At 39.2% G+C, this 12,101-nt stretch overlaps 2 protein-coding genes across 3 annotated transcripts; one reads left to right on the top strand and one right to left on the bottom strand.

Moving 5' to 3' along the window:
- Positions 1 to 168: 168 nt before the first annotated feature.
- LOC117303427 (60S ribosomal protein L28-like) lies at positions 169 to 2,833 on the top strand. Its single transcript, XM_033787620.1, has 5 exons — positions 169 to 267; positions 585 to 644; positions 1,117 to 1,183; positions 1,820 to 1,938; positions 2,549 to 2,833. The coding sequence occupies exons 1-5, from the start codon at positions 178 to 180 to the stop codon at positions 2,639 to 2,641; spliced, it is 429 nt and encodes a 142-aa protein (XP_033643511.1). The 5' UTR covers positions 169 to 177; the 3' UTR covers positions 2,642 to 2,833.
- An 87-nt stretch (positions 2,834 to 2,920) lies between these two features.
- LOC117303426 (iron-sulfur protein NUBPL-like) lies at positions 2,921 to 12,058 on the bottom strand. 2 transcript variants are annotated; one of them, XM_033787617.1, is made up of 9 exons: positions 11,960 to 12,058; positions 10,054 to 10,236; positions 8,531 to 8,624; positions 7,828 to 7,867; positions 7,098 to 7,188; positions 6,048 to 6,141; positions 5,518 to 5,603; positions 4,835 to 4,955; positions 2,921 to 3,857 (listed from the first exon to the last, which is right to left on the bottom strand). In XM_033787617.1, the coding sequence occupies exons 1-9, from the start codon at positions 12,053 to 12,055 to the stop codon at positions 3,697 to 3,699; spliced, it is 966 nt and encodes a 321-aa protein (XP_033643508.1). In that variant the 5' UTR covers positions 12,056 to 12,058; the 3' UTR covers positions 2,921 to 3,696. The 2 variants fall into 2 exon arrangements, with proteins under 2 accessions (XP_033643508.1, XP_033643510.1); XM_033787619.1 differs by having other exon boundaries at positions 10,054 to 10,233.
- Positions 12,059 to 12,101: the final 43 nt, after the last annotated feature.

The raw sequence follows: 12,101 nt of genomic DNA, 5'->3' as shown, positions 1-12,101 counted from the left end.
CATTTCAGACGGAAATACTTCGTCAAGCCAAGGGATGTTTTCTATTATCATCACCGCATTAGACCCCCCCGCGTAAGTTTTGTGTAAATCTGCAATCTTCACAGTTTTTTTCTTGCCAATTATGTAATGTTTCTTTAAATGATCTTCAAATATTGTTTATTTTAGAATTGAGCAACCATGAATAACGCGTCGCCCCATGTCCAGTGGAGCATTATCCGCAACAACTCTTGCTTCTTGAGGAAGGGACAGGGTCACACCTTCAGCTGTGTAAGTTATGTCCTAAACATGCAACGTCCGTCGTCCTTAACATTCTGTACGTCCTGGAGAGAGCGCAATTCAAATTCAATAAATTACCACTATAATTATAAAAATTTGTGTTTTGGTACCTAGCATTAGTCCTTCACAGTCTACATTTAAATGATTGAAACCCAGTACCACACAATATCAAGTCAAAATATTGAATCCCCTCCCCCCCCCTTCTGAAAAAAGGTGCATTAATTGCAGTGTTTTTGTTTATCCGATTGTTCGATCTGTATGTTCAATCTGTACATTATTGATGTTTGAATTCTTCGTTTGATCTGCAGGAGCCTAACAACCTGAAGTGCAAAAACACCTTCAAGTTCAATGGACTCATCCACGACAAGGTTTGTACTAAATAACAATATCTATGGCTGTAAATAAAGCGCTCAAATCTGTCATTCGGTAACATTCATAACACTCAAGAATTATTACCCCCCGGATAGTGGGTCATTTATTTTATTCCTTGAATCATCTCATCTCCCTCGAGAGAATATGGCCTGTGCTGCAGAATATGTAGCACAATAAATGTAAACCAATCTCAAGAACCATCTCTGCCCTCACAGGTACCCATTAACCCCCTGGGTGAAGAGAAGCAATTGTAGTTGAGTGTCGTGCTCAAGTGTCATGGCCGGGATTCATACCCACACACCAATTAATCGACCACCAGAACTTGAATCACTCAGCCATTACCTACTATTTAAAAAAAAAAAAAATAACTCTGAGGAAAATCAATAACAACAGTTAAGAAGAGCAACAAAAATGATGACAAAAATTAGAATTACATTTCTTGTTTTCCATTTTTTTTCTTTTCTGTAGACTGTTGGAATCGAGGCAACCAAGGATGGCAAGGGTGTCGTTCTCGTCACCAAGAAAATCAAAGGAGGTACGTACAAGGGATGTCTTTAACGACCTCGAAAGAGTTCATTAACAAATGTGAATTACAGTCCCTTTTCAATCCTAAGATTATAACTTGATGTATACAGCAGTTTCAATCAAGTGAGTCGACTGCAGTGAGTTTGGCTCAAGGAGAGTAGTGGCTAGGACAGAATGAGGTGGTTCTCTTTGTGAACTTACCTTGGTTACTCTGTGACTGCTTACATGCATGACAATTGCTGGCCCTGAATTTTTTCTTTGAGAGAGCGAGGCCATTTTGATTTTGCAAAGGGCACTTCCATTGGAAAATTGGAAAGGCATTGGGAAACTTTTCAAGGGGAACCAGTGCCACTTCCAGTCCCAATTTCATGTATAAAAAAAGTAGCTAAGCACAACAAAACAATGCTTAAAAACAGAATAAGGTTACCAGCAAAACTACCATACCACATGAACATTTTTTGACTGCTAAGTTCTGCAATTTATTGCTAAGCAGCTCCAGGGCAACAGAGGCCATGACCCCCAAGAATTTTCGCCTGGACTGGAAAACTTGGATCTATAGGACTCAAACCTAAAATTGTGAGAAGATGTTTCAACATGCATGTTTACACGTTAGTCTTATCAACGTTTTGTTGCTTTTTCGTTTTAGCACGCAACAAGCCCATCAAGCAGTTCAACCGCGTAGAGTTGAAGAAGGACGCACGCCGTACCCTCACCTCAATCCGTCACATCCTCAAGAAGAACAAGTACCGCAGGGACATCAAGAATGTAAGTTAAATGCCAAGAAGATTTGTCATGGCCAAGTTGTTAGGAGAGCCGCACCCGTGCTCTGGTGTCTCTGATCAGTAGAGTGTGGGTTTTTGGGTCCCAGTGGTGGTACTTGTTTCCTTGAGCAAGATAATTTACTATACATCCTTTTGACTGCACATTTTTCTAAAATAATAATAATAACATGCATTTATAAAGCGCTTAATACCAGGTTTCTTAAGCGCTGAAACAAGAAGTGTACGATAAAAAAATATGGCAATTTAAAGTGGATGAAATAGCAGAAACTGAACAGCTTTACAATGTGTAAAGTAGATATGGAAAATGTCAGGCTATAATCGGATTTGTGGTTGTCTGCCTTGTGAAAAAAAACCTGTTATTTTTTTATCAGAAAAAAATCGTGCTCTTTGGTCTACTTCTTAAGTGCTAGGCATACTGTTCCCATGAACTCCTTAATATTCAAAACTTTAGGGGTTACCAAAAGTTTGAAATTCTATGATTTCAACAAGCCTTGCTGAACCTGAGATGCTAATTGTTTCAGACGTTTTTGTCCGCAAGGATTCTCACCCCTGATAAAGTTAACACAAAGTATTGCTTATTTTGTTCCTTTCAGTCTGCACTGCGAAGAGCTAGCGCCATCCTCCGCAGCCAGAAGCCAGTGATTCCAATGAGGAAGAAGCGTGCCCCACGCAACAAGCGTCACTAGAGAGGGCGCCCCAACCAGACCTCCCATTCACTGGGTTCTGATCATAAATCCAAACCACATGGACACCGGGACAATACCAAACAAAAACTACAAAATGTAAAACTTATTAAAAAACCACTGGATTATGGAAGTTAATTTCATGAAGTTAAATTTCTGAGGCACATAATAAAAACCATTGTATGTAAACAGAAACCTTTGTTTGAAAGTAGTCTTTATTTATTTTGTTTGATTACCTCAAAATATGGATGGTGGGGGCAGAATTGTCAACAAATGTGTTTAAAGAATTATCTTAAGGATTTCTCTCATCCGAATGATTAAATTAGAGCATACATGTTTGCAGAAACGGGCCTGGAAGATTCAGGGGAAGGGAAGTGCACTTTTTGGCGGGGATACAAATTTGTAGTGAGGCATTGAGGCAATTAGCTCTGTGAATCAACAACTGTCGTTTCATTGGGTTGAGATTCAAATGGTTAACAGTGCACTTGAAAACTATAAATGAAACTTGTTTTGAATCTGTGCAGAGAGCATACACTTTGAAATGATCATAAATATGTCAAGAGTAAGGAAAAGAAGTTGCCTAGTAAGGTGGACCGCGCACAAGCATAAATTCCCTGCTTACCTGTGAAATACATTTGATGTTAGCACAGAATTCACTGATTCCCTAAGCGCAAATTCTTTGCTTAAAGAAAGCAGAACCATGAAATTTGGGCCATTACAATCTTTGCCATTTTGAAAGTTGATTTACCCAGGTGTGACAGAGGCGAAATGGGCCAGTATTTCATGCACAGAATGCACAAAACTGTAAGCACAGAATTCACTGCTTCAGTAAGCGAAGATTGTTTGCTTACAGAAAGCAGAGCCACAAAATTTGGGTCTGAACTTCTTTGCCATTTTGGGAGTTGCTTCCCAAGTCTAACACTGAAGCAATAGAACAGTATATACACTAGAGCGTGCACACTGTCAAAGACTTAGAAAAGACTGTCAAAGTGCTGCATTGACACATGATTGTGTTGCATTTATCATAAATAATTGGTAAACTTACACTTAAATCATCATCAACTAGGAGGTATAGGGTCTTTATATTCGGGCAACTTTTCAAGAACCTTTTGAGCGAGTTGTCTGTAAGCCACCGCCTGTGGACTGCTAGGGTCGGAGACTGTAATGGGCCGCCCATTATCGGATGACTCTCTGATGCTGATGTGAAGAGGAATGTCACCTATAATAATAATAAAGAAAAATTTATATCGCGCAAAAACAATAAAAAAAACAGAAAGATTCCGCTGCAAGGCACGGGAAAAGAACAACAATAAAAGTCTCGACCAGACAAATTTACTTTTTTTTTTTTTTACCCATACACCGATGTGTGTTAGCACTGTATACTCAGTACAAAGCAAAGTATTACACAGTAACCTTATTAAAGAATCTAGATAATACAGAAAACTGACAAAAAGTTCAAATGTTGAACAACCCAGTTTAAAAAGATGAGACCATTCTTAGTCACATATCATCGCGAGAGGTCCCTATGTGCAGTCAGTATTTTCCTACATGTATGTGGAGCTACCCGTTTCAAGTATGAGACATCGCCATGTTGGGACATGTATTGTAATCAACACAGCAGGTCAAGGATCACTATGACGTATGGATACTTAATGCATATTCAACACATAGCACCATGAATGGTTTATAAGGTGCTGTGTCGCAAAATGCTGCAAATATGCCTGTGTTTTATAAGATAGACCCTATCTTTCAAGAAGTTAATAAAAATATCCTTGCTTAAGGATAAAAGCCAAAACTGTTTATTTTCCATCTGAAAGCTTACTGGTTATGAGTTTACGTAAGAGCCTGTTTTTTTTCTCTGAAATATTTCCCTCTGAAAGTCATATTCGAGAAAGCTGTCAGAAAGGCTAAAAAAAACAACCAGATTTCGGTTGTTGAAACCAAAGTTAAGGACAATGTGTTTACATGCTGAAAATTTGTCATGGTTTTTCACAACTTTTTCCTGGTTTGCACGGCAGATAAAGCCCATGTTTTCACAGGTACAGTATGTTATTCCACGTATATGGTTGATCACAAAAACATCGTATATGGTTGATCACAAAAACATGAGCACTGTCTACGACTATTTTAGCACAAGCATGACAACACTACATTACAATGATGGAATATAAATGCAAATATTTTTAATAAACTTACCTAATATATCCAATCCCATGTCATTGGCAGTCGCTGTGGCTCCATCATGACCAAATATATGACTCTGGTGACCACAGTTTGGACAATGAAACACACTCATGTTCTGCACAATTCCAAGCACCTTAAATATCAACACAAAACAAATATCACTAAGCTTTATTTTCAATTTGAAATTAGAATGCAAATGTTAAGTTTCAGTTTGACTTTCCTAAACTTTAATCTCATAAACTGACCCACCTTTTAACAAGAAAACTAATAAGTCACTCCCAAAAGTTATTCTTGACACTCCAGGCGACGCAATATCAATTGGCTGGAGCTTATGAAACAACCATACACCACCTTGAAAGGGACACAAGTTGAGGTGGGCATATTGCTGCGAGACCATGCCCCCCCTTCTCATTACGATAAATTTACTGTTTTACATGAATTACATAACACACGATACCTACAGCTTTGCATCCCATACGAAGGACGAAACAAAATGCTAAAATACAGTAGATAGAAATACAGATTATGAGTTGTTTACTCTAAATTGTGCCCTCTTGTGACCCAGCATAAGTGGAGTTAGATCAAGTCAAAATTGGCTGTTGCTAAGGGTGTTTCTAAGGGCAACCTATGCTTCAAGATACATTAACATGGTGACCAAGCTACAGCCTTACAGCTTTACAGACAAGATTACTCACCGGTACATCAACTTTTTTAAACATCTCAGCTCCCTTTCTGGCATCCAGTAAAGCAATATCTTGTGGGGTTGATACAATTACCGCCCCTGAAGAAAAATTATCAAAGATTAATTCCTCTTTCTTGTACATTAATTTTACAAAATTTGTAGCTTAAAGGGTTTGGGTACTTTTGTAAAAAAAAAACACAAACGTTCAGAGATTAACATTCAAATTACAAGGTTTAAACATAATGATGGTAGAAAGCTTGCCTTAAAATATAACTTGCTGAAGTACTGTAGCATGAGGCACTTTAAGTGTACAACGGATTTACGCCACTCTCCTGAAAACATTGCTCTGTGATTTGCACCTCTTTTTCTCAGAAACTTGACAACTGATGAGGCTGAAACTTCTACAGATGTGAATTATATTCTGACATATTCATTCACAATGTGAGTGAGCAGGGATTCATGTCATGGGCAAAAACTTGATCAACAAAAGTTATCAAAGCCCCTTAATTCAGCACGCCCTAAAATATATTTTTTCCCCCCTACCTGATATTGGTATGAGCTGTGACATTGAAAGTTGGGCGTCTCCTGTCCCAGGGGGCATGTCCACTATGAGGTAATCAAGGGGACCCCAAGCAACCTGGAGGGGAAAAAAAGTATAGAAAGTCACCATTCTCCATTAGCAGTGGTCCACTGGCAATATTTTTTAATTTAAAAAAAAAAATGTTGTATGCAGGTCGCCAGACACACAAAGCCTGAAGGCCACTTCAAGGTGGCGGCTACAACTAGTTTTTTCCAGAGGCCGTTGCCACCTACTCCTAGGGCTGAATCAGGGTTACCCCTTTTACAGTCCATACGGATGTAGGTTTGGGTATCGTCAGTCTGAAGCAGCCTGGCCAGTAGAGCAGAAAGCACTACCTCCCCAATTGTACGTAGCAAGTGTCACGACCGGGATTCGAACCCACACTCTGCTGATCAAACACCAGAGCTTGAATCCGGTGCTCTTGACCGCTCGGCCATGAACATAGGGGTGTTTGGGTTGTCGGAATGTAGGGGTGTCGCGGAACATAGGGGTGTCGGAATATAGGGGTGGCGGAACATAGGGGTGTCGGAACATAGGGGTGTCGGAACATAGGGGTGGCAGAACATAGGGGTGGCGGAACATAGGGGTGTCGGAACATAGGGGTGGCGGAACATAGGGGTGTCGGAACATAGGGGTGTCGGAACATAGGGGTGCTGGAACATAGGGGTGTCGGAACATAGGGGTGTCGGAACATAGGGGTGTCGGAATATAGGGGTGGCGGAACATAGGGGTGTCGGAACATAGGGGTGTCGGAATATAGAGCAGTCACCCATTGAAAGTTTCTAGCTCCCCTTCCCCCTTTATTGACCCATAGTGGCCAGCCCCTTCCCCTCCAACCATCCATTGTGACCAGCCCCCCCCCCCCCTCACTCCTTTTCGCAAGTACCCATTTTGCAACTGCTAACTGTTAGGAATTAAACATGATCTCTAGCTAGACCAGCATGCACCTCATTTCATGCCTAACGCGTGGGTATTCTCCCCCTTACCCCCTCTATTGACACATGGTTCCTTACCTGTCGAACAAGTCTCTGTATAGCAGACATGACCATCAAACCCCTCCATACGATGGGTGCCTTCTCATCCACAAGAAATCCCATGGACATGCTGCATCATTATAAAACAATGAAATCAATCAAGAGAAGTCCAAGTAAACTGGATGCCAACACCAATTGGCTTCCAGTATGCGCTTATCCATCTATAAGATACTCAAACTTGAGGGTGGTATCAAAAGCTATATATAACCTACATGTACTCCCAGTTTTTATATTGCAAACTGCGTATTGTGAGCGTCAATGCGTCATGCTCCGCATACGGACAGTGCAAAAATAACATTTTAAACTTTGTGCACGTGCATGCTTTTCGTCGCGAAACAAGGTTCTAAAATTTAAAATTTTGCGCGTTGAACGTGAGACTGGAAGATAAATTCGTTATAACACGCAGGCTTGTTGAATACTTGTATGACAAAATATAGCGCGTCTGTGCCCATTCAACTTGGCCTTCGACCTCATTGGATATGGGACGCAGAAGCGATATATTTGTTCGTATTCCATTCGCGCTTGTGTGATAACTTATAGTTTAGTAGTATGAAACCGGTCAACACTAAAGCCCTTTTTGAAATGAGAGCTCGGTGGGTTTTGCTTAGCTTGCCAACTAATGCACTTTTAGTTGACTGTATTTATGTTGTTTTGAAGTATTCATAAGTTCTTCGTAATGCACTATGAACAAATATCGCAGGTAACTTACCATGAAATTCCAAAATTCTGTAATGGCTTTATCAAGTTGTCTGCAATGATGAGAAAAATCAGACAATCAAAAACAGTAGTACTAAACCATTTGTAAATTAACACAAAGATATCGCCATTATAGGGCTAGACAGCTCAATTTTTTTATTTTGCATGCTAAAATGGAGGTCCTAGGTTCAAGTCCAACTCTAGTCAAATTGTCTTTGTTCAACTCAAAGTTTGTTTAAAATTTACCCACATAGTTTCCCTTGAAACAATATAAAGAAATATTATGAATGAGGTTGTTTCTTTAAGGCACTGGCCACCTGTGGTAATTGTCTCAAAGACCAGTATTCTCACTTGGTGTTATCAACATATGCACAAAATAACAAATCTGTGAAAATTTTGACTCAATTGGTCTTCGAAAAATGCAAGGGAATAGTGAAAGAAAAAATATCCTTATTAAACAAATTTGTGTGCTTTCAGATGCCTAAAAAAAGCTTCAGGCTTTAAGTCTTTGAATACATGAGTGAACATTTTTTCTCTTTCTCAAAAACTACGTTACTTCAGAGGAAGCTGTTTCTCACAATATTTATGTACTATCAACAGCTCTCCATTGCTCGTTACCAAGTAAGTTTTTGTGCTGACAATTATTTTGAGTAAACACCAATAGTGTCTAGTGCCTTCATAACAAAGGGATAATCAGAGAGAGAGTTTGGATTTACTTTTTGTAAGTTCTGGCTGCTTTCCACTGAGGTTCATCATCCGAGGTATGGAAGGCCCATATACATCTGCATCTAACAGACCAACTGATGCCGACTGGAATAAAAACAACAAAAAAACAACAACATTATTTTAATACTATTACACAAAAGTTGTGGAAAGTGTCAAAGACCAGTGTGCATCCTTAAAGGAACACATTGCCTTGGATCGGACGAGTTGGTCTATAAAAAGCGTTTTGTAACCATTTGTTATAAAATGCATATGGTTGGAAAGATGTTGTAAAAGTAGAATACAATGATCCACACATATTTGCCTCGAAATTACGTGGTTTTCCTTTAACTTTGCGAAATAACACGGTCGGCCATTTATGGGAGTCAAAAATTTGACTCCCATAAATGGCCGACCGTGTTTGACGACGAGGTAAGAGGAAAACCACGCAATTTCGAGTGATACTTTTGTAAACATTACCGTATATTCTACTTTTAAAATATCTTTCTAATCATATGCATTTTATAACAAGCAGTTACAAACGCTTTTCAAAGACCAACTCGACCGATCCAAGGCAACGTGTTCCTTTAACATAATGCACAAAACATCAAACCCATGACAATTTGAACTCAAATGGTTGCCGTAGATTAGTGACCATAAAAGATGACTTGGAAAAGGCACTGCAGCTATTGATTTTAACAATTAACATTTGAGTGCAGACTGTAGGCAGAGTAGTGGATCCTGGATATAGAATGCCTCAGTGAGGTATTGTGGAGCCTCATTGTTAAGAAACATAAAGGCCCTGGACACTATTGGTAATTACTCAAAATAACTGTTAGCATAAAATCTGACTTGGTAACAAGCAATGGAGAGCTATTGATATAAAAAACATTGTGAGAAACGGCTCCCCGGCTCTGAAGTAATGTAGTTTTTGAGAAAGAATAAATTTCTCACTAAAATATTTTAATTGCTTTAGGGACCTCAGCTGAGGTCTCGAAATCAAGCATCTAAAAGCACACAACTTGTGTGACAAGAGTGTTTTTTTTTCCATTATTCTCTTGCAACTTCGACGACCAATTCACAGGTTTGTTATTTTGTGTCCATGTTGAGATACACCAAGTGAGAAGACTGGTCTTTGACAATTGCCAAAGGTATCCAGTGCCGTTAAAAACAAGTGTCATGATTTTGAACCAGGTACCCTTTGAGGAATTCTGAGCCACTGACGGTCACCAAGGTCTGGTTTTTAATGGAGCTGGAATCCAAGTTGTTGTTTTTTGTCAAGAATTTTTTTTTTAAATATTTTTATATGTATATCTTGTTGAATAACATTTAATTTCAATTCAGCCCTTGGGCTGCGATTTTTGAATTTTTAATGAACCAATAATAATAACAACAAGGGGAGAAGTTGGTGTGTGCTTCGGTTGGTGCCATATGGATCAGTCTGACAGCAATTGTAAGTCACTCATCCATGCCAAACAGACATTTAATATAATTGTTCATTCTTTTTGGGGGAAAGGCAAGAAACTCTATCACTCACCCTCTTAACAGCTCCTATTCCAAGGGCAAGATTGACCGCTGTGGTAGATTTACCAACTCCTCCCTTGCCAGAAGCCACCAGGATAACTTGCTTGACTCCTGCAATCGGCCACTTCTTGGGAAGTGCTTTCACAGCAGCTTGGCCAGGGGTAGAATTTCCTCCATCCCTGCCGGCTTGTTGCTGCTTGAGCAAAAATAGATAAAAGCAAAACAGTTAAAAGGAATGACTTTTCGAGAAGCCATTTGCAAGATTTGAATAAATTTTTGGTACTACAATGACTTGCTAGAATGCTTGTTGCCAGTTAGCTCAGTCATCATGGTCATATGCTTCGAGCGGGGGTCCTACTACTTGCCGTCAACTCGCCGTCAACTCACTTGCGCCGTCAACTCGCCGTCAACTCCTCCAATATACATTTAAAATCCACAAAAGAAGCATAGAACTGTAAAGTATCAGCTCAAAGAGCATTCGCGTAAGTTTTAGGTCATATTTCGGAATAAAAATTGATTTTTTTTTCTCGTGAAAAAAAATTCTCGAAGCCAAAAAACTGTCGGCCGCCATCTTGCTTTTTCACAATGATTAGTCTTGGCCCAAGATGTCAATAATTGGTACTTTTTTTTTATCAACACAAAGTCGTTTTTGTGAATGAATTTGTACCGAAAACCATGAGAAATATGTAGTTTAGCCCAGACTTAACACTTCCGTGCCCCCTTTTTATAGATTTTTCATGTAAATTTAATGAGTTGACGGCACGAAAATGAGTTGACGGCGAGTTGACGGCAAGTCGGCGAGTTGACGGCAAGTAGTAGGACCGTCGAGCGGTTCCAATCAATTGGCAGACTTTACAGGCAGTGGACACTATTGGTAATTACTCAAAATATTTATCACCATAAAATCTTTCTTGATTAAAAGTAATGGGGAGAGATAGATGGTATAAAACATTGTGAGAAACAGCTCCCTCTGAAGTGACGTAGTTTTCGAGAAAGAAGTAATTTTCCACGAACTTGATTTTGAGACCTCAAGTTTTGAATTTGAGGTCTTGAAATCAAGCATCAGAAAGCACACAACTTTGTGTGACAAGGCTGTTTTTTCTTTCATTAATATCTTGCAAATTCGACGACCGATTGAGCTCAAATTTTCACAGGTTTGTTATTTTATGCATATGTTGAGATACACCAACTGTGAAGACTAGTCTTTGACAATAACCAATAGTGTCCACTGTCTTTAACATGCTTAATTTAACTTAATAAATGTGTATTCGGTAAAATTAAATAAATAAAACTACCGCGCCTTTTGATTTACCGATTGCACCTGCTCATGGAGGAAGAGTTGGAGGGGGTTATCCAATGATCATGTGATTCAAAACATTATAATTATTTATATTTGGAAAAGTTTCCATATATGGCGCCACCACTTGTTCATTGGATATGAAATAATTTAGTATCTAAATTCTAATGTACCTCAATGACATGACGCCGAGATATCCTTTTTTGTTAAAAATGATTGAAAAAGTGGTGGCACCATACGGAAAGTTAACCCATTCTCTCTGCTGGTACGTGTCTGCTGATCGTTTGATCTAACGCTTTGGCATTCGGATGTCGGACAACTCATCCGTCGGACAACTCGACCGTTGCTGGGACAACTCGACGGTCCAGAGTTCACTCGACCTGACATGTGTTTACACATAAAATCCTGCATTTCAATAACATATTTTGTATAAATATAAGGTTAACTTTCCGTATGGAATTCAGTGATCGATAATGATTTATAAATTATTGATTGTCGATGTCGTCGACGTCTGCTGCATTAATTAATTTTTTTTTAAATAAACATTATTTGCTAGTTTTTCATCAAAAGACATCACACGGCCAAACTTAAAAATTGTATAACTTAATTCCAAGGTACTCACCAAGACAAGGTGCTGGCTAAAACATCTCTTTAGTCGAAATAGAAGCCGAATTTGAAGCAAACATTGCGAACTGCACACAGAAAGTTGTTTCCCCATGGGCGCGGCCATCTTGTTTTTCTTCTCTCTACATTGCCGTATGAGG

Source organism: Asterias rubens, chromosome 19 (assembly GCF_902459465.1).
Source record: "Asterias rubens chromosome 19, eAstRub1.3, whole genome shotgun sequence".
Lineage (NCBI taxonomy): Eukaryota > Metazoa > Echinodermata > Asteroidea > Forcipulatida > Asteriidae > Asterias > Asterias rubens.
This window is presented reverse-complemented; position numbering and strand designations above follow the sequence as displayed.